The sequence below is a fragment of the Atractosteus spatula genome, chromosome 4 (assembly GCF_055471065.1).
Source record: "Atractosteus spatula isolate fAtrSpa1 chromosome 4, fAtrSpa1.hap1, whole genome shotgun sequence".
NCBI classification, from domain to species: Eukaryota; Metazoa; Chordata; class Actinopteri; order Semionotiformes; family Lepisosteidae; genus Atractosteus; species Atractosteus spatula.
Genome location: NC_142709.1, coordinates 30,443,553 through 30,471,527, shown reverse-complemented (window position 1 = coordinate 30,471,527; position 27,975 = coordinate 30,443,553). Strand labels below are relative to the sequence as shown.

Here is a 27,975-nt window from a genome sequence, read left to right as displayed (position 1 = left end):
AAACAGAAACACCTTTCACCTTGGTGAGCTGTCTTCATGGGTTAAATTAAGGTGTGAACAGCCAAAATGTTTAATTTTTCTTTCTGCTTTTTCTGTGTGGAATTAACATGTTCTTTTGCACCTTGCACACTGTCACTGTTCCCCACTCTGATAAGCAATACAGAATGCACAACAAGCAATTTGTGGAAATTGTTTTCCTTACAACTGAATAAAACAAATGTAGAACAGGTTATTCGAATATCACTGCTTATTCTGTTTAAAAAAATGTGTATACTAAAAAGAAGATATAAATGCAATTCTAACATCTTAAAAAAAAAAAAGACCCTAGTTACACAATGCAAACATTTGTACACCATTTATTACTATACATTTACAAATCAAAATATTGAAGAGGCACAAAGTGTAAAGGCATATATATACTGTAAGTTAAACGAAAAAGCTCAACAGATTAACAACTTAAAGACTGCACCATTTCAACACACAAAAACAAGGGTAAAAAAAGAAATCAAAAACTCTTCTTACTAACAGATCTAAGTTTCCTTTTACGCACATATCATGATTAATCTTTCCTTCAGTATTACAAAATGTTATTTACAGTTATATTTACTGGACTGCAACTTTTCAGTGCCTATGTATGTTAAATGCTTAAGCCTACTGTTTGCTGGGTGGTTAAATTCTGGTAGTATAAAGTAATTGCAATATTTACAAACTCCAGTTCTTTTTTTCTGTCTTAACTGTAGTGATGATAAGGCATTTCATATGCAACTCAACTCATAATGTTTTGTACCTCTAAGGTAATATAAGAATGGAAATCAATTAGCATTTGAAACAAATTTACAAATGTTAGATTTTATTATGATTGTTATTAAATCACATCAATGCCAAGACTTTCAGTAAAATGTACACCATTCCTGAAGAATCCAAGCTGGAAAAACAGAGCCAACTGTAGTCATCTTAGTCCACTTTCACCACACTGTAGATTTTGGTCACAAACCAAAAACATGCAAAGAATCCAATTGTTCCTGGTGGGGAAAAATGAATAATCAATTTTTAGCACATCAATACATTATGAAAAAGTTACAAATTTCTAAATTAGTTTGCAAAATGAGTGTCTTGTAGGCACTCTATTGAGTATCCTTCACACATTTTGATTTGAAAGTACAGAATTCTACAGGGCAGTCATTTAAAGTTCCACACCAAATAAATAAAAAAGGAAAATGCTGACAGTATTAAAATCACAAGACCCTGTAGGATAAAAAAGCAAAGCCATTTAAAGAAACACCATTCCTTTTAAGAAACCTGCAATAACCAAATATTTGTAATAAACCCATCTTAGTCTTGATATTTTTTAATATTTGATGATGAAGAAACAAACACCAGAAACCTACCGAAATAAGAAATATCATTCGTTTTAATTGTAATCAATAATTAATCAAAAATTGAAAGCAAGACAGAATGTCATGAACACCTTATGTCAAAAGATACATCTACAGTATAACCAAAATCACAAAGCCAAAATTGCTTAATTATTGCCTTCTAATATAGTAAGATTTCACTCATTGCACTCCAGCGTGCAGTAATGCAACAAACGTTCATTACTAGGCCTGTCCACCAGTAATTCAGATCAGGAATTACAAATGATATCATGACAATTTTTCACGCTCTTCAAACCGGTGATGTTTTACCGACTCATTTACTATGATACCTTGTTACAGATCCAGCTGTGAATCAGAGATTTGTCATGAAGCTCACGGCACTTTCCCTGCTGAGTCTGACCAATGACCTGGAAGGCAATAGGGATGCCAGTGCCTACAGCATGTGCTGCACTGACAGAGCAGCAGGGCACCGTCAAGAAGCCTCCAATGCAAACTTTCCAAATCACTCTGTTTTTAACAGATGAGTAAGCACTGGCAAAGTATTTTTTGATACCAGAATCACCGATTTCCCTTTTCATTCTCTGCCCCTTTTTGACAGGCAGTGTATCGTGCCTTTAAGGGATTGTGCAATACTGGATCTTTGCTGCAGGACAGAGATTACATGTGGCAGGGTCACTGGATAGGTTAAGCAACAATTCAGATATGTGCTTTTATAGTATAGAGGCCGCTTCTAAGGTATCTTAGTTTGTCAGCAAAACACATGTTACAGTAATACTTAAAGACTTTCAGTGGGCTGTTTAGTGTAGGTCCTTGAGCCCTTATTTTACCTCTGTTCATTTTTAATAAGAGTTCCTGACTTTAAAGGATTTAAGGTAAGACTACTGCATTAATCACTTTGATTGGAGTAGAGAAAAGCATACATTTAGCCTAGATTGATCCTTCTGTCCTAAAGAAAGCATGTTACTTTGATTTAAAACTTTCATGGCATTTGGACTGACCTGAATTTGTGTACAATGAAAACAGGTTAAAAACAAAGGAACTATTTTTGTACACGAAAAAAGATAATTTTCACAAAAAAACTAAGCAAAGACTTATTCACATGTCTTAACACCTACAAAGGACACAACCGGGGGTGCATTAAAAGGATTAAGACCATAATTTCTTCCAAGTTCAACAAAAACACTCAAAGCATTGCTTACTATAAACAAGACATTATATTCCATTTAAGAAAAGACACTAAACTCTAGACTTTTAAAAGCTTCAAAACCAATTTTCAGTTCCAATGAATAGTGTATTTGCCAATGGAGCATTCCAAAAACTGTTCTGTGCTACCTGTCAATTTGAAGCACATTCTACTACAGCAATATAAGTACAAACACAAGACCCAAGACTGTCTGAGCCAATTAAGTTGTAGCAGCGTGGAGTGTGTAGAAGAAGTAGGTAGGAGCTGGCACAGTTGCTGAACCAACCATCTCTGACCCTGCATGTCTGCGGTCTGCACATTAACTAAATCAGAGGAAGCAGGTCCCATTTTGTTTCCTGTTCACTTGATTCATTTCTTTAGTTTCTCACTTCATTTAACTGTATTAATGAGCAGACCAAAGGATACTTTAAAAACCAAATGGTACAATAAAGGCATTCACATGATAAAATTGCTTGAGCAATTGAGTGCCAGTATGACTAAAAAAAAAAAAAGGTTCTAGACACTCACCTGTAAAAAGGAAAAAGATCAAAGCCATTATCATAGTGTATCCAAAGTACAAAATAGTGCTTGCTAATCCTGTAATTTGAAGCTTTGAAAAGAAGTAATGCACGGCATATACTAGAAAGTACAATGCAGTAAACCCACTGGTGAGGAAAGATCGCCACTGCCAATGGTAATCCTGCAGAGGGAAAAACAGATTTCTGTTAATAAAATCAGTGAATATCTCAACACACTTTAGTGCTCCTTTAACTTAAATATACTGTTCATAAAAAGAAAAAATACAACAGTTGAAAAACTCTCAACAACAACAAAAAACATTTTATACTTTTAAGCATAAAAAAACATTCTTAACTAAATTAACTGCTCTGAGTTACTGCCAGGGCAAGAAAAAAGGTCATAAGTGTATTTGGGGACCTGGAACAAGCTATCCAGCCATGCTGTCGAAGTTGAAACCTTTCTTTTTGTAAGAAAGGGCTGGATGAGATCCTCAGATGAATTATCTACTAGCATGTAAAGGGGCTAGACTTTTCATTTCTTCCTTCTTTCCCCACATACTATGTTTTGCAAAGACAAAATATATAGGAACAGGTCCAGGTATGAAGTGGACTTTGAAGAAAAGAGCTAATACCAGTTAGACAGTTACTCCAAATTCTTTTTCAATACCTTCCAGCCCACAGTGACAGAATATACAACTGTCAGAACTACTATGAACTGTTAGACAGTTTCTAAATGTTAAGAAAGGAGGCGGTATTCCTGTTCATAAACTCAAGATGACTTATAGTAATCTATAGTCTATCGATGGCTAAAATAATCTAACATTCTCTAATAGTTGGACATTCTGTGGTGGTTTTTAAAATATTCGCCTCTCATGTAAGCCCATTTACATTCTGTGTTTAAATATATTTCCTTGTCCTAAACATGAATGTATGGGAATGCAAAAGGTTGACCGGGGCTGTGCTTGGATTATAAAAAGCCCTTGAAAATGACTGTTTCAGAGCAAATTAGACTGAGTTTGATCTGCTTTCTGGATGGTCATCCGATTAATTTACAGTAATCCAAACCTGCACTGAACTGCACCTTGACTTCTTGCATCCCTATACAGGCAACAGAAAGGATCCTCACAGGAATTATGATGCAAAGCTTTTCTGCCCTTCATCAAATGCTCACCTCTGCACAAAGGTGGAAGTAACACAAGAGGATTGTGGCTTCAGAGCATGTGATCACCAGAATGATAAAGACCAGGAACAGAAACCCAAACATGTAATACATTTGGTGGGACCTGAAAGTAAAATTTAAAAAGTGCAAAATACAATGTAAAAGGTATGATTTAAAAAAAAAATCAGAAAAGTGATCTGATTATAATAAAAGCAGAAAAACATTACTTTAAAAACTTTAGGAAGACAGGCTAATCAATACTGTGGTTAATGAACTAACAAATTAGTCATAACCTAAACAAATAATGACATCTGACAAATCACAGAAATCACTACTTGCTACAGTGAGGAAAATAAGTTATACCCCCTTCGGCATCAGCACACCATTGATTTAGTAGTAAATTTTTTCAATTCTACCATTGTACTCACCAGATGCTGTTGAGAATGAAGAAAAGCTGGATGAAAATGCATCCAAAGGGTAGAATTCCTCCCATGATGATTCCAGGGAGGGGTTTAGTGTAAAAGGACTGTTCCGGAATTTGACGTGGAATCTGGTTGGTGCGCACTGGATGCTCAATTGCCTAAAAATTGAATTTATAAGCAAAACGTTTTTATTCCATGAATAAACTTTGACAGGGGGGTATGGAAGGAAATACATGACATTGGAGTTTTGATGAATTAAAAAATGGCTTTAGACTGGTTCTATTCTTAATATCTCCATTTAGAATAAAGGATGTGTCTTTCATCCATGAGGCTGCTGGTTGAAATTTAGAATAAGTCATTGTCTGACTGTGGCTGGGTGCTCCCGAGCACCTTGGTTTTTGCAGGGTGTGATGCGGTTTGAAAACCCCTGTTGGTAGCTGGGTACCTGCAAGATTCTGGTTAAATCAGCCACAAATGTATTGAATATACGAGACCTCTCAGTTCTTGCAATGGGCTTCAGGTGTTAGAAGAAAACGGCCTTTTCAGATATTGCATGTATAGTTTTGTTTTCCCTCCATTCATGCAGGTCTGACGTTTGAGTCAGTGGTAGCTGGGTCAATCAGTAATTGGATAATACCCGTACCAAACTTATGAGTATGAATGGAGAAAAATAGCCACCATTTAAGATATACCTACGTGAAAATGAATAAATCAAAAATACAAAAAAATAACACTGAAATACAATCAACAGTTTCATCAAGCAGAGATGCAGCTATAGTACTAATTTGCTATGGAGACACATAGACCATCTCATACATGAAATATAACCAGAGAACTAAATAACACACTAAAGCTGGATCTTTATCACTGCTATTAACAGCACACCACTGGGTACTTACATTCTTCTTAAAGCCAAAGTAAGCGCCAATGAATGTCAGTGGCACAGATATGCAGAACCACAAAGCCAAGATGGCAACCAGTGTGCCAAATGGTATGGCCGCTGAAGAGCCCTCTCCCCATAAGATCAAGTTCATCAAAAAGAAATCAGCAAACACAATCCTAGAAGATAAAGTTACACAATTATCCTTACAAAATAATTAGCAATTTAACTGAGTAATAACTGAGATTCTCTCTTTTTATATCTTGTAATAAAAACAGTGATGCACAAAAAGTGCCAGCCTCATACATGATTTAAACTCATACTTAAAACATAGATATTAAAACAAAATCACAGAAAATGTCAACAGCTCACTTGAAGTTGAAACGTGACACTATCAAAACAAAAACATAATAAAGTTATCAGGCAAGTCCTGCAGGAGCATTAACACACGTCTGATTAGCCTCTGGTCAGATTACAGTGGCATGTTTCACCACTCTTTCTGCATCTGTGGTGACTGGTTGGTAACATTTGTGTCCTGTTAATAACAAGGGCATTTTGGGCGCACACAGATTCTATTGGTTAGGAGAGAAAGCTGGTCCTATAAAGACCTGAATGTTGTTTTCTTCAAATAGCACTTTTGTAATCCTATCACAGTGTGTCTCACATTATTCTGCTCTGAAATTGACACTTCTAGATTATTTTACTGAAAAAAATAAAACTTGGCCCAAGGACATTGACGAAGCATAAGCAAGCTGTAATGTTGCCCTCTGTCAGTACCAATGGTGTCCTTGTGTAAAAGGACGTTCCTGTCTTTGAATAAAACACTCCACTTCTCTCTATGTTACCATCTCACACTGTTTTCTGACTCACAGAAGAGTGTTTGCATCTCTCAGATGTCAACATTACCCCTGAACAATTTCAGCATAAAGATTATTTTAAGGCAGATGGTGAGCCAAAGTCATTTTGCTGTTGCGTGAGTAATTGCTTCCTGGAATTTCTCATGTTGTAATCACTGCAGTTAGCAAACTGTTTCACACATGGATCAGATAGATATTATGGTCCTGGGCCAATGTAGTGACCCTCTACCTTCAAGGTCCTTCCGTCCTCCACAGAACCAATTTCCTGGTTTTTCAGCACTAGTCTGCTGTTTGTTAGAGCAGAACATCTCATTTGCTTGGCAACTTGTCTCACAGACAATCTGTGTTGAAGAATTCTAAAAGCAACTAGGTGACCTTCCATGGGGCATGGTCATACCTTTGATTGTTCTTTCATCACTTAAAAGCATGACTTTCTGAATGGCTGTCCATACAGATTCTGCTTATTTTAATTTAGGTCCGATACCAAATACTGAGCAATTGGTATTTTTATTATTCAAATCACAAGGCTTGGTATTTTATAATCCCTAGTGATAACACTAATCAAACAACAAACCTAAGTTCTAAGTTCTAATTAAAATGAAATAAAATTATATACCAAAAGTATCATTTTAGTCCAAAGAGATATTGATGTAAAACCTGACTGTTCCATTTTTATTGTGCATCAGTGTACAGTATTTATTAATTAAATTGTTTAGAACTTAGAGATTTTAGGTTTATTTTTAACTCCCTAATGAAACCTATTCCATTAACCATATATAAATATATCAAAACCGTACACATTTTTTTTTAATTTGTGGGATCTTCCCCTTATTCTTAGCACATTTGACTGATTGAGATGTTCAAATGATGACATTTCTTCAATAAACATTATTTTTATGTGTGATCAGATGATCCAGCTGAAAACATTATACATTATGAAATAGAACCAGTAAAGGTTTATTCCATGCTGAAAAAGAAACAACATTTTGGCTGTGTTTCTTCGGGTGTTTTGTGCTTCAGTGTACGAACTACATCATGAAATGGACAGCCGATGCTTCTATGTTTTATTATATACACACTCAATTCTGCAATCACCAATTGTCTCTTTAAAGATCTCAGCTCAAAGTAATGGCCCCAAATATCTACAAGGTAAGAATGAGGTAGTGATGTCAGGCGACTTGAGGACCTTGAGTCAGCACTACCATTGAGTCATTCATCTTCTGATATGTTATAACCTCTGGGGGAACATAAAATATGTTCAGTGCCAGTTGGAAGAGAGTCACTGATGATACTGCAAATGTACAGGCACCTGTGGAGTTGTAGAAGTTGCTGTTTTCCTGGAAGCCAAGACAGCAATGATCGACTAATCCCAAGAACACTTTCCACGGTGCTGCTAAGGGAATCTGAGTCGCGGTGAGCTAGCGACAATCTCATCTTAAAGCCAAGATGTCTGGGTGTCATAGCTTAATCGACACTGAGAGTGAGCACCTTTAACAGCTGAGCTACTAGGAAGCCTACCTCTAACTTTAATAACTACATGCCCTCCTGGAGCTGTAAATGCTGTAAATATTAACAGGAGATATGGTAACCCAAAACAATACCAGCTCCTTCTGAGAAAAAGTACAACATTGATGTCACCTTAAAGAGTACTTTACAATAAAAACAACCTGTAATAACCTATTCCTTTAAAAACATGTATATATGATAATTTCAGTATTATCTCAATTTGTACATTCACTACATCAATTAAATCAGTGACTTCTTTGGGTATCATACTGTACATGGTAAACAACACCACATTTTAGCACCTTTTATATATAAATATTCACTCACCCTGGGCATAAGAAAGCTGTCAGCAGAACATTTGTTTTCCACTTTTCACCACCAAAGGCTGTTTAAAAAATGACAAGGCGTTAAAAAAATACACCAAACACTTAATATTTTGCCCTTCAAAAATGTCAACGGACAAACACATGAGATTTGAAAGTCAATGCTCTTTAAGTTTCCAGAAAGAGCACTGCACCTTTCATATTAACTGAAAATAAATGGATACAGTTCTCCATTGAAGCAATATTTATTGGACTGCAATGATTAAATACAAAATAATTTACCTATATGGCAGTGCTATGTACATAAACTTGTAAATATTAATCGGAAAGTTACATTGTTATACAATTATCTTAGTCGACTTAGACACAATTAGTAGTATGATATAGATATTATAAGCATCAACACTTTATTCAAAACCACCTCTAGTGTTTCATACTACTGTAACAACATTATTATTCATGTAGATTAGTTTGAAAGAAATTACCTTGTCATTTAGTTATCTTTAACTCAGACTGATCAGAATTTTCAAAAACCTGATCACAACAAGGTAAGCTACATATGAGCAGGCAACATGAAGTGTTTTATTAGCTGACCCATCACAGGTACCAATTAAATCTAACTGAATCATTGTCAGGTGTTCCTCATTATTAACAGAATTTCTGTCTCTGCACAGGCATAAAGCTAAAAAGCTACTTTTCAAAAGATCACCACAGGACTGTGTTTCTGCTTAGAAGGAGGGAAAAAAAACACTGAAAAGAATAAAACAGTGCAAAACATCTAAATCATTTGCCCAGACTTTTATATATTTTCAAGGTACATCATCACAAAATATTCCCTAAACATATTTTTTGTTTTCACAAGCTTGTAGGTATTTGTTTCTAAAACCAAGTCATTTCCAAACACTGAAAAATTATAGGGATGCCTTATCAGCCATAAGCCACTGTGACTTGACTAAATTGACTAAGTTCTAAAAATGATCAGTATTTTTAACAATTTTTAAATATCCTAAGCCTAAATCATATTTCAAAGACGAATGAATTGTGAGCAGTTGATTGTAATCAGATCAGAGCTTAAGGAAAACTAGTTATCCTACTTTTGTCTGAGCAATAACACTGCTTACCTGCAGTTCTCCACAAAAGAAACCTTATTATACCTAGAAACTGCATTCCACCACACAGGCTTTTGCTCAAGAAAGGAAGAAAAGTGACCTGAAAACAGACTTTTGTTGCTGTACAGCACCTGAAAGATCTTAATTACCTGCATAAGTATAGTACTTTCCATCCTAAAGTACCTTCCATCTACATTATGAGTGGACCTACTGTACTTCATCATCCACTGAATTGCTGCACCCATCTGGGTGATCATGTGCCATCAGCCCCACTATGTGAGTAAAAAAGTAACTGCCTCTGCAATTTAATAAAGGAAGAGATTTAGAAAGGTCCAAGGTGGAAGCCAAACACCAGCCACAATAGTAATACAATTTTATTTATGAGCACTTTTCAAGAAACTCTGTGTTATGAGTGACTCAATGCTGTCACTCAGTGCTGTACTACAGCACATTCAAGACAGAACAGAAGCAAAAGGAAAGTGAAAAATAAGCACAGCAAATTGATAGTGAAATCAACAAGAAAACTTAATGACACATTAAATGTTTTATTTACAACAGAGGTCTCTTCAATTTAGAACTGCCATTTTTCCATTACACCCATCTGATTTTCTAACCGGCAATTGTGTGTTTTTTCACATCCCAGTTTGCGGCTACACACCCTGTGACCGCACACAGGAGAGAAAGAGTAAATGTAGTCGGACTCCTCCGATCCACCCACCTTCTATTCATCTTTTCACACATCACAGGCAACACCGCCCACTACTAGGAAGGTTCCCCGCCAGTTTGTGGAGAGGAACATCTCTCATCGACTGCAATCCAAATTGGCAAGCGCTCAGGAGGCTACAGGGTCACTGCGTTGTTTCCATCCTACATTCAACTGGCTGAGCTCCGCTGGGAAATCTGTCACAAGTGGCTACCGAGATGACCCAAGTTCGAACCCATGACACTTGAACCAACCTTCACTAGTTAAGCCTCCCCAAACAGACATGTATTTAACAAAGTTATGAAAAACTGTCTAAAATGATTTGACCAATGAGTTCTATAAATGTGGTGCTGGACAACTGGAGGTTTATCAGCCCTTGAGTAAAACCTAGCATACAGCTGAGTAAGAAGGCCAGAATAAGCCGATTCAAGACTAGGATGTGGACTGTATGCATGCAGTAAGTCCTTAAGTAAATCTGGAGCTAGACCATACAGTGCAGAGGCCCACCCTAAATTTCACACAGAACCAGAGCAACTTACAAAGCATAGGAGTCCTTTAATGAATATAACAAGTCAGGACTTAGTTTAAGTGTCCAAAAGAAGGCACTACCTACAGTATACCAGTATCCCCTGTCATAATGCTGTAGCATCGGACTGGAAATTCTGGACCAGAGAGAAGTGTGTGAGCTACTGTTCATCAGCACCACTTACAGCAGTAAACTGGTTTTCCCTTAGCAGTCTCTCATCCCAGAACTGATCAGGCACAGCTTTACTTAGCTTCTGTGGTTTAATGAAATTAGGCTACAAGGTTGTAATGCCATTTAATATCCTTTAGGCTAATTTTGATATTATTTTCAAATTAAAAGCTTCTAATAATATGTTAATTAGTATGTTAACTATTCTTAATAATTATGATAATTTTGGACTTAAAGGAACTTAAAGGTACAGTATGTTGGTTTGGTAAATTTCACAGCTTTAAGACTGGCACAGCCATTCAAACTGATGTTTGAGGAACAGCTGGTAAGCACAATAGACTTGAATTTTAAAATACTGAAAAAAAGAATGCAGTTGTTTTTAGGGGATATAAGTCAGCCCAAAAAACACTATTATGATAAGATATTAAAAAACATCATTATGAAAAATACAAATAAACTATACACATACACTTTCTGGATCTTTTGACTTATTTTACAATTGTAATTAACACAGTCATGAAGATTGTTCTTCTTTTTATCGTAAATATTCAAGGTCTTTATTTCATGTGTCATAAATAATAATGTATAAAATTTGCTAAAGCATATGAAAACCAAAGGACACCAATTGTAAGCAAATGATCTACCCCTATAGGACTCCATTGATATTCCTCAATTTTAAAACGTTATAGTTACTTTCACCATTTTATATTACGTCTTACCTATTTGACTCATTTAAGTGTACAGTATTATTTATGTTTATTATTTTACATTACATTATTATTTATTGTTGTACATTATTATTTATTTATGTCTTACCTATTTGTCTAATTTTAGTGTACTGTACTGAAATTGTTATTTTTGCATGTTTTTGTGCATAGTGTATTGTCAAACCATGATGCAATCAAATACATATACTTTCACAATATTTTACATTAAATGTATTTTACAACTCAGTTATAGCTTTATCTCGTCTATTTGTCATATTTTAAGAATAAACTAAACCTGTTGTCCAAACTACCTACTGCGTTTTATTTTTTTATTTGTATTTTTGATTTTATAGACGGACTTTTGTCTGTTAAACCTGAAATGAGGTTAAACTGAGGTTTTACTATAGTTGAATCAGTTTTACTACAGAAAAATAAATATAATAAATTTACAAAAAAGAAAAGCAAACACTAAAAACCTAAGGATCTGTAGGTTTTTTTTTAAAAGAAAAGAGCCAATCACTCTAAATGTTTTTTAAAAAGTAAAACACTTTCTCAACAATGTGGTCATTTTGAACATCTGCTATTTTAAAAAGTCAAAATATAAATACAGTGCATATAATATGCTTGATATTTTCATGGCTTTAAGCAACTCCAAGGCTGATAAGTGTTAAAGACACTAAAACATATGAATGTGATGGAACATAATTAATCCCTGAAATAATAATTCTCTCAAGCCACAACACAGACATTAAAATACACAGCAGACTGAAACAGATATCACAAATGAAGCCTGAAGAATCAATCAAGGGAATTGGTCTTAACCCAACTCAGTGAGATCTGTAGGGTGGCTAAGAGCAGAATGGAATCAGAAGACATCACAGCATACAGCAGAAGCCTCAAGTTGTACAGTTGTCAGATGCTGATGATAATTTAGAGTAATGAGCAGAGTCCTTGTCAGTATGCATAACTTCAACTTACACTTGTAGAATCTGGCAGCAACATAACCTGCTGGAGTTCCCAGCAGAACCCACAGCACTACAGCGCATGTCATCAGGGCTCCTCTGTTAGCAGGTGATAAAAATCCCAGGCATGCAAAAACTGTGAGGATTGGGGAAAAGAACTTCAGTGTAAAGTATTATGCACTTTAAGGGAATAGAAAAACAACTGCACACCTCCATTACTTGTATGCCTATCATTCTACTTACTACTGAATCAATATCAATATTAAAAACAGACATTCATAATAGTAATACCAATTTTAAGAAATGTATAAAAGAAGACTTTGAATTGTCTGAGTTCCATGCTTTAAGATTAAAATTCTAAGAACTTATCAATTAAAACTATTTCATTTGCTGTCTAATATATGATATAAAACTACAAACATGGCAAAGAATTCTAAATGAAAACCAGAATTTTCTTTTTTTAAACCAAGCTTTTCAGAGAACTCCCTTTTATTCCACAGAAGTCCCATAGTCTCTGAAGAAAGAAAGCTCGAAGGACTGGTCTACGTACACAGAGTGACAAAAGTCATGATGGAGATCTGTGTTCCAGACCCAAGGAAAACAGAGAGAAGCATTCCCTTCCTCGGTGGTCTGAAAACATCCCCGTGGACAAGTTTCCAACCAAATTCCTCCTGAGCATCCTCCTGGAAAACAGCACAGAGGTTTACCAAACAGCATTGTGGGTGTGTAACCAATTACTTTTAATATACTTCAACTAAAGCAGTTCTTGTAACAGCCATTTCACACAGCACTGACTGATCACTCCAATAATGCTAAGTGTCAGCCTGTTCACCAGCGAAAGAACTGTTGAAATAATTAGTCCATCCTCTGTGAATAAAACAATAAGAAAAAACTAAACCAAAACTCTAATCCTAGCATGTCGATGCACTGACATGACCTAAAAAATCTTAACATCTGCTGGGGCTTAAAAAAAGGTTCAAGATTCAACCCTTGAAACACCAATGGAAAAGCAAGCATGACAGATCAAGATCCCAGCATTTTTAAAATAATATGTACATGTAATGATAAAAAATAAGCTGAAAGCAATTACACAAAGAATGCAGTAGGTTAACTGTGTGCAAGGCTTGAGTCTTAAGAGAAAGTTTAAAAAGTAAATGTGATTCTACAAATAATTTGCTACCTGGCATATATATTGCCATTTCCCATTAATACATGAAAATATCTAATTTACATTCAGCAGGGAATTGATACCCTTAACTTAAAGTAGACAAAATGCAATATTTTAAACACATAGTGTACAAACAAAAGTATAGTATATTAAAAGTATTTGTTCATGACATTCCTCCTATTAGGTCTGTATTAAAGTGTCAGAGAGCAGAAATTTTAAATGTTAATTTGCAAATTAAACAAATAATACAGTTTTACTTACAACTGAGTCCATCTGATTGTATCTGGCAATATCTTTGTGTAGAGTGCGAAGCATGATCATAGCCACCATACCAGAAAGAAACAGCACAATTACGAGAGAATTCATGATGCTGTTGTGCAAGGGAAATAAAGGAGAGGAGAGGGTCAAAGCAATGCATATATTCAAGGACAGCAAAATGTAAGTAATGTCACAATACAGGTAACGTCGTACCTAAACCATTGAATGTTGGTGTGTGGCATGGACTCTAGGATATAATCCCACCTCGAAGCCCATCGGATGTTTGGGTCTTCCTATAAAAACAAGAGTTACGATATACAGTGTAATATACAAGTATCAGTAAAATTCTGTTTCACTTTCATGTGGTAGTATCAGTCGTTAAATTCTATCCAGTGTAATACTTGACAATGCTGTCCTTTTTATTAGTGCCTTTACAATAATATTCTGTCTTGAAAATATTTTAAAAGTCCTTCCACGTCAGTTTCATTAGATACTGAAATCAAAAGAAACATGATATAATAGTACAGTAAAGTATTGTTATGCCTAATATAGAAGTTCAGCTCTGACAGACTGAAAGTGATCATCAACCAAATATAACGTTTGTTTTTAATTAAGATAACACTATTACATGTGACAGATTACTTTTAAAATGAAACATTAACAATGAAACAAATTAACATCCTGAGGATCCTCAACAGATTAAAAGATAAAACTAATGGACATGCAATTTACTGCTGAAAAAAATATTTTGCTGACTGATCTAGGAATACAATTGCTTCAGACAAAAAATATTCACACATCTCTATTGTGATATTTCTTAATCTCTGAACTAAACCATTTTATTAGTGCATCTTGCCTTGATGAAGTAAAATCAATAAATAAGGTGTACATGAGTCTGTAGAAAAGTTGACTTAATGCCAAAAAAATGCTTGAACAATTTTTTCTTGTTCTGCCTTACACCATATACCGTATTATGTTGAAATGCAAATATTACCCCATATTATGCTTTCTTTTACAAACACATTGTATAGGGGTAATCTGACTAACCAAAGAAACACTTTATAACAAAATACTTACCAAAAACTTGACAGAATAGGTATAAGCGATTTTGAGCTCCCCAGAAAATGTATTGCTTATGTCCATGGGAATATCAGGACAATCTGGATTGTCAACATGGGTGTGTTTATGGCTTTAAAAAAAAATTGAATTTACTCATTAAATCGCATTGTAAAAAAAGATGCATCTAACTTTAAAATATTCAAGTTTACAAAAGTAAACAGTTCAGCTTAAAAACTATATTTTTACCTTTTTGGTTCCATTTTTGCTGCAACAAGTCTTGCCCCTGCAGCTTCATTCTCAACAACATGGTAAAATATTTTGATATCTACATGGTTGAAAATGTAAAACGTGTCCTTCTCATTAAACTCCCCCTGCAAATTAAAGCAAAGATGAGTACAAAATACAGTATATAATGGCAGTATTGCAGAGTATTACATTGAATAGTAATCTTGAATTTGGTCGCTTTCAGCTTTTCCACAATTTCACAGATCTACGATGGATAACTGCAGCCCAGCTGACATGCAATGTTGGATGTTTAATGGTTAAAAAATATATATTGTGTGACTGAAGACTTGATATATACCATGTTTTTAAACTATTAATATTATTGAAACATCAAAACTAGTGCTTTAGCCTAATATCTCTCTGCCAAAGCAGAAACCAAAGATACAGTATGACTTCCAAAGAATTTGTATTTCTTTCAACTTTTATTTGCCTGCTTATTCACAGGTTTTATCATTTAAAGAAAGGTGTTCCGCTTTTTTCAGCTGTGTTAAGAAAGTTTGCCGTGTTCCCAAGGGATATCAAAAATAAAATACAAAAGCAGATTCCAGATTAAACTGATGAGGAAAAAAAAAGAGAAGTTCTAATAGAAAAAAAAATTCCTAGTCAGATAATTAAAAGAGAACAGAACATTTAAACACTGAAACAGGAGTTGAACATTTTAAATGTGCAAATATGTAATCTGGCACAAGACTGCTTATCATCTATGTTGTAAACTGTTCTCTAGCAGATGGAAACAGCCAGTAATTGCTAATATGAAAACAATGATTTTCAGAATGTTACTATAAGAATATAAGGAATGTACTGCAGAACTAACATTAATAACGCAAGCATCCTTTTGCAGACCCTCTTTGTTAACATAACATCCAACAGGAAAGCCAGGATTGCAAAATTTCTGTCCGTCTTCAACATCATAACACCATGTCACAGGCATGTTATCAACAATCCTGCAAATATCAAAAAAAGTTGTGTTAGTCGCACTGTTGAAAGTGGCCACTGCAAGCAGAAACATCTTTAAAAACAGATGTGAGAAATTACTTGTTTTTTTCTGTCGGTTTCAATTTTGGTATTTTTGACATGAAGAATTAAATGGACTTAAACTTAATGATACAATGCATTTCACAGTAGAAAGCTCAAATAAAATACAATGATATTGGCATCCATCTTATTTAAAGCTGCATTTAAATAATGCACAGCAAATATAACAGAAGACGCCTATTTTTGGAACTAATCTTCTTATCTCTGCCATTAAACGTAGCAGGAATACTTGATTTTTCACTGAGATTTTCACACTTGTTCTTGATAGTTTTTTTGTACAGGTTCTCTGCTCTGTAAAAAGTAATGTTCGCTATGGCACGGCTCCTCAGATATTCCATACAACTGTCATCTAAATTTTGGCTTTACTCTATATTTATACTCTTGGTGTATGACCAATAATGTAATATTATGTTAATATACTGTTAATAGTACTGAGTCAGTCTAGTAATACAAGAATCCAGCCATCCTCAAGTATTATGAAAGAATGCCTTAGCCCAGGCCTTTGCTGATTAGTTGAACTGTTTCCATAAATTCTGAAGAGCAGGTGAACATAAAGTCACAAGAATTGAACTTTGCTGGGTCTAGCTGCAAACAACTGACACAGAAGCTGATGTTTTTTTTACAGAATTCTGTTGGCTGACAATTCAGTTGTCAGGAAGTCCAATTCCATTCCTATTGCCTTTCCTAACTATGTGACTCTGTGAGCACTGAAAATCAGAAGTCCTACAGATTTTGAACAGAATCCCTAATGAGCAAAGACCAAAAAAAAGAAAAACATGCACACCCAATTAAACTTCCACAAATCTTAAAAGATATCTGCATTTTCTTACTTATACGCATTAATACATCTGAGATCAATTTAAATCCTTTCATTCGCTTTCTTTTTATTTGGAAACGCAGTTCATTTAGTAAGCAACTGCTTGTCACTGGTTAGCTGCAAGCTCTCAGACAGCCAGTTCCTATCAATGACTGCTCCCGGGGCCAGCAGCCAGCACTCAGCTAATCTGTGGGAAGCCAGCTGGCACCGGCTTCCCTAGGAGACAACCACTCATCCCCCTGCTGTGCGCAATTGAGATCTGGAGACCTGCTTTATCTCAAGGCAAAGTTGAGATACCATCCTGACAGACAGTGTCAATCTTGCACAACCGTACAATTTACCACACAGGAGTTTCACTTCATCGGGACACAATTTCAGGGCACTGTTTTTCGAAAACAGAAAAAATTGTTCTGGAGAAGAGGTCACCATTAACACAAACACATAAATAAGTGAATACAATGCCCGAAGCAATACTACACAGTGTCTTAACATAATAAAGTTTCTCTGGGGTTTAAATGGTCACATGACTGCTAGTGCACCGTCTCAAGCTGTGGTTGTGTAGGGATGTGGGACAACGTGAAGCTGCAATCTTCAACACTTCAAGGACGTTTTTTAAATTTTTGCTAAATGTAGCAGGATTCTCCATTGGCGAACCTATACTTTATTTTGTCAAGGCTCGCCAGCCCATAAAAGGGCAGTTATTTTATGAGTAATAATGTTCCCCCAAACTAGAGATCCAGAACTGACCATCACAATCCCTCCATGGGGCTTGGTCAGTAGCTGGACATAAAGCACGTTGAGCACTTGTACAGTAGGTAAATGTTGACTGATGCCAACACACGTTTCAGTAAACCAGCAGTGCCCTGTCTTGGTCCAACAGGGGGTGCTATATGTGCAGGTTTCCAAAGCATCATTAAAGCATCAGAGGTTCAAGAGCTTGGAGAAGCCAGTAACTAGCTGGCATATCTCATTATGAGATGAGTTAGAAAGAGAACCCATTGACATACCAGCTCTCCATAACCATGATTGGACACTTCTGCTGTGAAACAACTTCGCAGGACTCCCTTATTTAGATCCTGTGGAATCCACTTCAGCGCAGTCGCTGATCGCTTCAAAGCACAACAGAAGCCTGTTGCGCCCAGTGTGTGGCCAAACATTCATACCTGAATTCAAGCTCATGTCTATCAGTTCTTTGTATATTGTTTTAACTCTGGAATCAGGTGCAGAAAATAATCCAGTAATCAAGGTCCCAGCATTTAAGACAGCTCAGCGACACAAAACTAAAGGCATTAAACTAGTGATTAAGGCATCAATGCTAACACACAGCAGAAGAGTTAGTTTACAGATGGATTTATTCTAGAGAATAAAAAAATCCCACTGTACCACCAGAAGAGCAAGTAAAGTTCAGCAAACAATGCAGTACTTACAATAATAAGACAAGAGGAAAAGTTACACCCCCTCAGTCAAACCCAAAAGAAAGGGATAGCCTTGGCATTTATATTTACGTAAAACAAACAGAACACTAAATGTTATAAAACACTCATTATATTAAATTATATTAATGTAAGGCATAGTACACTAATTCTTAAAACAATGAATACATAAAAAACCCTGCAGAACTGCAATAAGTATCTTTGAAGAATATAGGGTTGTTTTTAATTCTAACACTTTCAGTAATCTGTACGCAATGAACAGCTTGTCTTCAAGGCCAATAAGGCACAGCATCTAAATTACAACTCCTAAACTGACTAGACAGCTGACCATGAATCCATCATGAAGAGGTTTTCAATGTATTAACTTCACAGGTTAGTATTTATTTTAGCTCTGGATGTAGAAGTGTGGACGGCTTGCATGGTTTTAGAAAACAAAATGTACTGTAAATGACTATCCAATCTTAATTGTGTATTTCACTTCAAGTGAAATATATATGAAGTGAAGGAAGGTCTCAAACCATATGGCTAACATAAGCAAAGCATGACACACGCACTGCAAACTGAAGCATGTTGAAGCAGCTAGAATCTGAACTAATTTCCAGTCTGATGCTCATATTAGTCCTGTTTTTGAATCAGGCACTGGCTTCCTGTTGTATTCAGTTTACTTTAAAACCTAACTTATAACTTACAAGGAACAGCTTCCTCCAGTTATACACACAGATGCAGTCTTTGAGCCATTGGTGCGGGTCTCTTGTCTGTCCCTAAGATCATACTGTGGGCCGTGGGCAGTATCTCCCGTCTCCACGCACATTAAAAAGAAATGGTTTGCTTTAAATTTGTCCGCAATGACACTTCACGTCAGCTTATTGAGATCTCCAAGGCACATGCTCATTTTAAGCAACATCAAGATTTTAATCAAGATTTTGATGTTTAATACTTTTGAATGGCTTCCTGTAAGGCACTTTATAAGATAAATATTATTAAATGAAGCAAAAATCATTACCGCAAGAATGAAACTGAAATAAAATGACAATCAGCAAATGCCAAGAAGCAAGCATTAAAATGTGGTTTTCCATGTATGTTTATGTCAGTTTGTGGTGAAATTGAATTGTTTAAAAAAACAAAGCTTATAACAAAACAGAAGTTGAAGTAACATCTGCACTGAGAACCCTGATCATTTCTGAATTTTTATAAAATAAAGCATATTATTTAAACATCACTAACTCCCTCTAGTGGCAAATATGGGATTACTTGGTCCTTATTTAGACATTTAACACTAGGCCAACTTTGTTAAAACCAAAGTATACAAATTATTCAACTTTATGAAGTATAAAGTTTACTCGATGAACGATATTTTTTTTTAGCTGTATGTAAACTGCATGTTCCTAACAACCAAACATAAACATGAACAATGGAATCAATTAACTTTGTGATTGGGTCACTACATGTTAATTAAATACCACTCAGGAAGGCCTCTCTTCTTGACACAACTCACCAATGATGCTGATAATTCAGAAGCATTCCTTTCTTCAGGAATTCCAGTTTTAGCTTATCTTCTTGTTTCTTTGTGTCATAAGTTTTAGTACATACATGTTTACATTCTTCATTCTTCTTAAAGTGAAACTGCAAAGGGACAAAGCAGATGGTTATTTAAAGGATATAAATATGTTCTTTGAACGGAATCAAAATCTTCTGGATTTTGATCCACAACAAATAACATCAACATGGTAACTTGCAACATCCTACAGTATTTATATTACAATGTACAGAAATATGAAAAGCAATTATAAATAATGAGTGAAAAGAGATATGAGAATGTTTAACAGAAGTTTTGATTAATCTTCCACATTAATACACACCTTATATGGTGATGGTTCAATTCTCTCTCCAAACAAAACTTGGCCTAAATTCTCAGAAGGCCGTTTTTCAGTCTCTATAGAGCAGAAATCAAACCTATGCATAAAAAAGAAAGGATTTACATGTGCAGTCAAAGAGTTTCAAAGATTCAAAAGTGAATGTTTTAAGAAGACGGTACATTTTGGATATTTACAACACCAGCCACTTTTGGTTTACCTCATGGGTACAAACATACAAAAAACAGTCACTCTTTATTTAGATAATCATGGTTCTTTTAGCCTGATATGCCTTCTGGGAGTTTTTTTGTACCATTTACTATATATATTCCTTCCAAATCAGTGACCCCCCTCCTCCTTTTCCCTTTTTTAACAAACAGAAAAAGGTCAAATTTCTGTGAAGTGACTTAAATGCGTGATTCACGCTGGGTCGTCACTTTGAATTTTCCAAAACCTTTTCTGTCATGTACCCATCAATGGGCCAATATCTAGTGCATAACATGGTGTTCTAGCAGCATTCCAAGCATATGACCTTGAAACATCCAATTTTGTTTTTAAGTGGGACCCTTTATGTTATACAAGGAGATAAACCTGAATTTCATGAATTTCAATTCACAACAGAGACGTGTTAAAAAAAGATATAAGTCAATCCAGCTGCCAGTTTGTGGAAGGATGTTTTGTCAAGGAGGCACAGGATACCTCTGAAATTGTTGCGAGATGTAAAATTCGAATCGGATGCAGGATAATTACTCTTGGCTTTGTGCCCTGGCAATCTATACAAAAAAACTGAAGTAAATTTTAATGTACGTTTTATATACAGCCTAACCTAACTAAAAATATAGATACTGTGTGTAAATTGAGAATACAATAGTAATGAAATAGGAACAATCTTACAAGATTCATTTGATGATATCCAGAAATCTCCATTAAATCATACCTTCATCCAGTTCCATCACTAGATATCACCATTCTGTTTGCACACAGTTTTTACATCTACCCAGCAGAAAGCTGGGATGAAGTACCATATAGTATGTGGAATTTGTGATTGACAGGTGACTGACAGGTGTGTTCCATTTTATTTCAGTCTAAGGCTAATGGCAAAAAAGCATTTAATATTTTGTCAATGGCTTTGAATATGAGGGCCTTAATTGTTTTGTTTCACAGTTAATTGTGATTTCACAAAACAAGGAAAGCCCCATGATGCTGCAGCGGAAGAAGACAGGTTCCTGATGGCATGCTTTTGCAACAATTTTTCAAAAATCTGTACCACTTCCCTCAATCTGACACAAAAACGCAAATCTCCCCTGTGTACATGTCCCCATTGTTTTGAAAGGGCACCCGCAGGGTCCATCCATTTGCTTATTCTCTAGAAGAGCTTGACTTCATTTCTTACTTCCATTCCTATTACCTCCTGAGTCTTTACCAACACTCACAACGATAACCATTCTGCTGGTTTCCTCTCAGCTCCCACTCACAGGGCTGGAATGACAGTAGGACCTCATCTTCTCCAGGAATTGCTCTCCTTCCTCCCTCTCAAGAACCCCACTCAATTCCCTTATTATTATTATTATTTCCTGTTGCCCTAAGTTATCAGCTCCCTTCTGCTCTACATATTTGCTTTCTTCTCCTACCTGCTCAACGCTATCCATCAACTCAATTTCTTATCTCTCAACTAGTTCTGTAGGCTTTATACTGTATCTTCCTTTACTGTTCACACACATCAGTCTATTTATTCCAGTCTATCTCAAACCTGTTTCTCTTATCCTCTTCACTCAGAATGAAAAACACCATGGTCAAGTGAGAGAAAAAGGGAGAAACTCATAAAATGCTACTGAATTTAGAACTAAGTTGTGGACTTTTCTCACGTTGCACCTGATCTTGCCTTTGCTAAAAAGCCTTTGCTCCATCAGTTTTTCTCTGATGATGCCCACCACCTTTATTTCTCTAACTTCTCCCACCCCTCCATCTTCCTTCGCCCCACCATTTTCTTCTGTCATTCCTTCACCACCTTCCTCTACTCTAACAAGGTGAATGCTTACTAACCCCTCTTACTTCCTTCTGTTGCTCAATTTGCCTTTGTCCCTCATTCTTTTCTTTCAGCTCCCCGCCCAACTCAGATATTTGCTAATAGCTCCAGAATCACAGGTCAACAGTCAACTGCACCTTCTCCCATACCATGTCTTTCACAATAGCCTCTCCACTCCTATTCCATTCTCAAAAGGCTTTCTCCTAATCTCACCCACCTGTCTCCCTGCTTTACCCATTACAGTCTGGTCTCCATCCAGCGCATTTCACAGAAATTATGTTACACTCTAGCTTCTAATTCGCTGCTTCACTCTTTTCTAATTCTTCTTAACCTTCTAGCAGCATCTGACACTGCCAACTACATTTGCTCCTTCTCCACTCAACCTTGGAATTTTTGGTGTTGCCCTGGCTTGGCTCTGTTTCTCGGATAGCACCTTACTTTATCTACAATAGTTCCCAGGATTCAGCTACCCTATTAGAGCTCTTTTCATTTCCTCATAGCCATTTAACATCCTCTCAGCTGCCTTATCCTAGATTTCAATACATCACCTCAAACTCTATTCTTAATGTGTGTTGCTCTGCGATCTTCTTCCGATCTATTTCCCTTAATCCTACCACCCTCTTCTAATTCTGCCAAGAACCCTCTCATGGTTTTTGACCCCTCCCTCTCTAATTCACTGCACATCTCCTCTCGGCCGCATTCCTGCTACATCTCTTTAAACAGCTATAGAATACATCCTTTGACTTTTCCCAACAACCTACCATGCTCATCTCCTATTTTAGGTACTGGTTCTAAAAATGATGGCTGTAACTTCTATATGAATTAGCCTCCTTGTACCAGCATCCCACCTTCTCCAGGTCATCCAATTCTCTAATCTTGCCCTGTATCCCTCCCTGTCTCTTTTATCCCATATGACTCCTATACATGGATTCTCCACAGGTAGCATCTCTCTACATACACTTAGCTTGAGATTCCTCTTCTTACCTATTTCTCCATCACTTTGCCCTCTCCTATCTCCTGCCCTGTCCATTATCATCCATGAATTATCATCTCCATTCATTCAGCTACTACTACCGTTTCCTTTCCCTGTCATGGGGCTTTCTCTTGTCCAACACCTGTGTGATGGACACAACTGTCGGTGGACAGGAGAAAAACATTTTCTCTCATTGCTTTTCAGTGCCTTTTTATAAAGCCCACCTTTTCAGATTGTGCCTGAAATTCCTACACCTTGTCTGCCTTGACACCTACAATTTGTCATCAGCACTGCACATCTTGATATATAATGTATAATTTTGTTTTTTCATGTAAATTATACTTATAATTTGCCTTTAATTATGCTAAAATAAATGTTAACACTGCTTCGATACCAGGCCAAAATATGCTTAAACACATCATTGTATGTATGTGACCTGTATCATCAGATACAAGCTAACCAAGCTAATTTTTGAAAACTCACAAGGAAGCACTTGAGTAAGAAATGAGAAAAATCATGGATGGTACATTTACTGTATGTACAACACTACTCCATTAAGGTATAGCTTTTAAGACTTGAAACCTCTCCTTATCTCTGCATGTGCTTCCTCAGTACTTGGTCTGCAAAAGAGGTATTTTTGCTTCTTTACATTGTTTCTTGTCATGACAAAAAAGTTAGAGCTCTTTGCATTTTTTGAGAAACTAAAGACAAAAAACAGTATGTTAGTTGTAACTCACGCTGTGTATTCATAGGGCAGGACAGACTCCACAGAATCCAATCTGTTCACAAACAGCTCGATTTCAGACTAGGAGGAAAAACAATAACATTCAGAATAAAGCAATTAAAGGTTATTAAGACATTTTAAAGAAGATTTACATCTACGAATACTAAGACATGTTAGACTATTAACCCGATCCAATTGGAAATGCAACATTTGACAGAAATCATGGGCCTGTAACAAAGCAGTTATTTTAAAGCATCAGCATTCTCTAAACATCTTTCCCCAGTTTACACCCCAATGCTTTTGCACTGAACTCACATAAGTCACTCATATACTGCTGCTATTGTATTCCATAGTAAACTCACATATTCTGCTGCTACTTGCTACTACTGTATTCCACTATGTTGTTGGCACACATGCTATTGTCTTATGTTCTTGTATCCAACAATTTGTCGTTTGTTGTATCATTTGTTATGTGAGGTAACAGGTAAGTTTTTCATTGTATTAAAGTACATATGACAAGTAAACCTGAAAACATAATGTACAACTGGGGCTGTTGTTAAAAAAGGGAAAACTTAACATTACAGTCATCAAACTCCAGAGAGATTTTGTTTTTCATTTTCATTGACTGATTGAAAAGAAAGATAATGTAAAACACTCAGATAAAGACTAAAGAGTCTGCTCTTGTATTCTTAATATTAATACAAAAAATCTGTAAGATTCGACTGCAGAGCTAAAGTTCTTAGAATACATTGATAATGTTCACAAACCACACGATATCTGATAATGGTTTAACTGTTAAATAAACCATCATCTACAAACTGCATTGCAAACATATTTAAAATAGAAACGTAATATGGGGACAAATTAAATATAAAAAAGTTAATTTAAACACCAACATTAAGATGGGTAATGAGAAGACTTCTGTGTTGTGTTATGCTGTGAGGTGCTTTTGGAACTTCTACTTATAATAAGGCAAAGCAAAGACTTTTCATTATGAGTGTACAGCAGGCAGTTATTGTTTTGTCTGGCCAAACGATTAACAGTATTATTTTTTTTGGATCATAGCTTGATATTCATAAAGAAGGTTATATATGAGCTGCTACATAACATTGCATGATTTGAAGCAATTACTTAAAACTTTGGCATCTGAAATGCAAACAAAAGCCCCATTTCTGTCCCAGATCCTGTTATTCATGATAGTGATTTAGTAATAATATATGAAGTTCCATTAGCTAGATCTAGAAGATATTAAATTTAATAACAAAAATTGGCAGTGTGAGGAAAGAATTGGGATTTTTTGTCATTGGGGATACACAGGCATTGCAGAACTAAACAGGATTGTCCATTCTTTTGGAGATGCATCGAAACAATACATTTAACTCCGTGCAGAAAATTAATGGAGCATGAAATCAGACTATGATCTATACAGCGGGACATTATTAAACTCACAGGTGTCACTGTCAACCCACTTATTATTTTGTGACCTCAGTGAGCTGTATCATAACCGCAAATGACTGGTGACGTTTAAATGACCTTTTGCTTGTCCAGAACCATCCGTTTGAGTTATATAATTAAGGCAGTGCTACATCATGCAGTTGTGTGGGATAAAGCGAACAGACACTAGATCCTATGCGTGTGTGTCACGTTCGGTATTTACTCTTACAGAATGATTAGTTTCATGATCTGACCTATGTGGCTCACAAGCAATAAATGAAATCATTTACAGTGAAAGCTTAGCTACAGTAACTAGCAGCACTCCGGATCCGTTTAAGTAATGAATGTAAATAATGTCTGTTAAAGATTGACACATATCTTTAACGTGCAGTATTTCAGTCTGGATTGCGGATTAGCTATGTGTAGCAGACATCGGAATAATAGCAGTGCAATAGCAGTGTTAACATCCGATAACTAACAATGTCAAACATGCAATTTGATGCGGAGCCCACAAATGATATGTTATATCGTGGGATTAATATAACTGGTCTCTCGGGCCTTCCAGCCCATAACGAGACAGGCAGTTCAGGCAATGTTTACGTCGCGCTCAATAGTTTTAGAAAAGTAACACAAAAGCCCTGGTGTATTTGGCTGATAATTACCCGGCAGTCCGGTGTTTCTTGGTCTTTCGCAGCTTGATCTTTTTCACAGAAACTGACAGGAGCCAAACCCGGAAGATAAAAACTCGAAGCGATGTGCAAGCTTCCAGCCAGCAGAAGAAAGAGAAGTCTCACAACTGGAGGGCTATTATACAAGATGCACATTTTCTTTTCTTTTAGTGTCAGCTAAATCACGTCAAAATAAACAATATTTACATAAGTAAAAAATGAGGTATATCTGTCACACTGAATAAATCAACGTTCCTGCGCAGGACGGTGACATGGGGGAAGCTGGCGATAACCCACTTTCAGATCCAGACACGTCATCCCATAGCCTGACCGTCGCTCTCTGCCGCGGAGGACTGTGGGAAGGTAGAAAGGTGGGGGTGGCTAACGCTTCGCACTACAAGGAAATAAGTAGAATTCCAGCACATCATTATTGAGGATTTTATTAAAAAAAGTATATTTTGTAACATTCATCTGTATGTGTCATTATTTATGTGAGCCCTTAACCCTTTTATGACCCGCTACATGAATAGTTTTTTTCTGTTGACGTCTATCTTCAGCAATCCACAGGTTTGCGCTCTGGAATTTGCTAATTTAATCTATTGTCATTTGTTGACCTTTGGAGTCCATTTAAGTACCTAGTCCAACAGTAATACAACAAGTGACAGGCACTTATGTTTGCTAAGTGTCCATTTTAGCGTCTTTACTCTTACAGTGTTATATTTGTGCTCTAAGATATTTTAAAGTAGTTTTCCCCTTTGGTTGTTGTGAGCATATACTGTATGTTTTCAGAGGTTAGAGTTTTTTCATAATTTTTGCAGTTGTCCATGGTTCCTTTCCAAGCAATGGACAGTATGCCTGACTCAATATGTGCCCAACAGTCAGATTCTCTGGGTAATAAGTGCAAATATTGTTTAAATAAGGTTTATATTTAGTATTGCATGCTATGACCGAATAACTGGGTTTTCTTACTGCTTTGCACTTTGTAATTTCATCTCACTAGAGAGAACCTGTTTTTCAAAGCAGCTGCGTGTAGTATTAGGTTTCCAGTAGGAGACTTGAATACCCCTTGCAGGGACCTTATACATAATGGAATGGTTTGGAAAGGTTTAAAATAGCAGTAGTCTTGCAAAACAAGATGTGTAATTACCTAAACAAAGACACAAAGTGGGAGTATGTATTATATCAGGCCGAACAAGTCTAATAAGGAATGTTTACATCTCAATGTGCCCATTGCTGTCAGGTTCATCCTGAAACAAACCTTAAAAATGGTTTGTTCCGTGCTGAAAAGAGGAAAAAAGCAACATAACCTTTCAGCTGTGGAGCCTTCTTCGGGTGTGAGCCTTCTCACACTCCATAGCCGAAATATTGTGTTTCTTTCCTTCTCTTTTCAGCATGGAATAAATGTTGACTTGCTGCTTTGCAGCCTACGTGTGCTGATGCAGCCACCTACTTAAACTACTTAAAAAATGGTGTTTTGAAATGTGTATGATTCCCCCATTTTGATGCTGCTACAAAGTCAACACCGAGTCTCAACAACAGAATATGGCAATTACACTATTAGCAATTTGTATTTTTCATTCTTAGAGTAGTTTGGCTTTGTGAAAAGACAAGAAACAGAGATAAACTTAAGAGTTACTTTTGAGAGGCAGAATAGACCATAGTGGGGTGGTGTCATTTATACCAAAAGTGTGGGTTTTAGATATTTACTTTTTTCTGTCTATTTAAGTAAGCCACAACAAGGGTAGGTTTTGCTTGTTGCTCTTTATATGAGGCAGACCTTTCTGATTTGAATATTTTAATACCATGTCTAACCTCTTTAGCTTTGCAAATTGTTCTAGAATTG

The 27,975-nt window shown here is 36.1% G+C and overlaps 1 protein-coding gene across 1 annotated transcript; it reads right to left on the bottom strand.

Annotated features, from left to right (window-relative positions):
- Window positions 1-340: 340 nt before the first annotated feature.
- Window positions 341-26,483, bottom strand: tm9sf2 (transmembrane 9 superfamily member 2). The gene is made up of 17 exons (XM_088912546.1): window positions 26,127-26,483; window positions 24,044-24,111; window positions 20,314-20,407; window positions 19,950-20,077; window positions 15,984-16,113; window positions 15,131-15,255; window positions 14,903-15,014; window positions 14,039-14,118; window positions 13,829-13,937; window positions 12,950-13,082; window positions 12,416-12,535; window positions 8,229-8,286; window positions 5,558-5,717; window positions 4,665-4,816; window positions 4,249-4,360; window positions 3,088-3,259; window positions 341-1,022 (listed from the first exon to the last, which is right to left on the bottom strand). The coding sequence occupies exons 1-17, from the start codon at window positions 26,286-26,288 to the stop codon at window positions 955-957; spliced, it is 1,983 nt and encodes a 660-aa protein (XP_088768672.1). The 5' UTR covers window positions 26,289-26,483; the 3' UTR covers window positions 341-954.
- Between the last annotated feature and the right edge of the window lie 1,492 nt (window positions 26,484-27,975).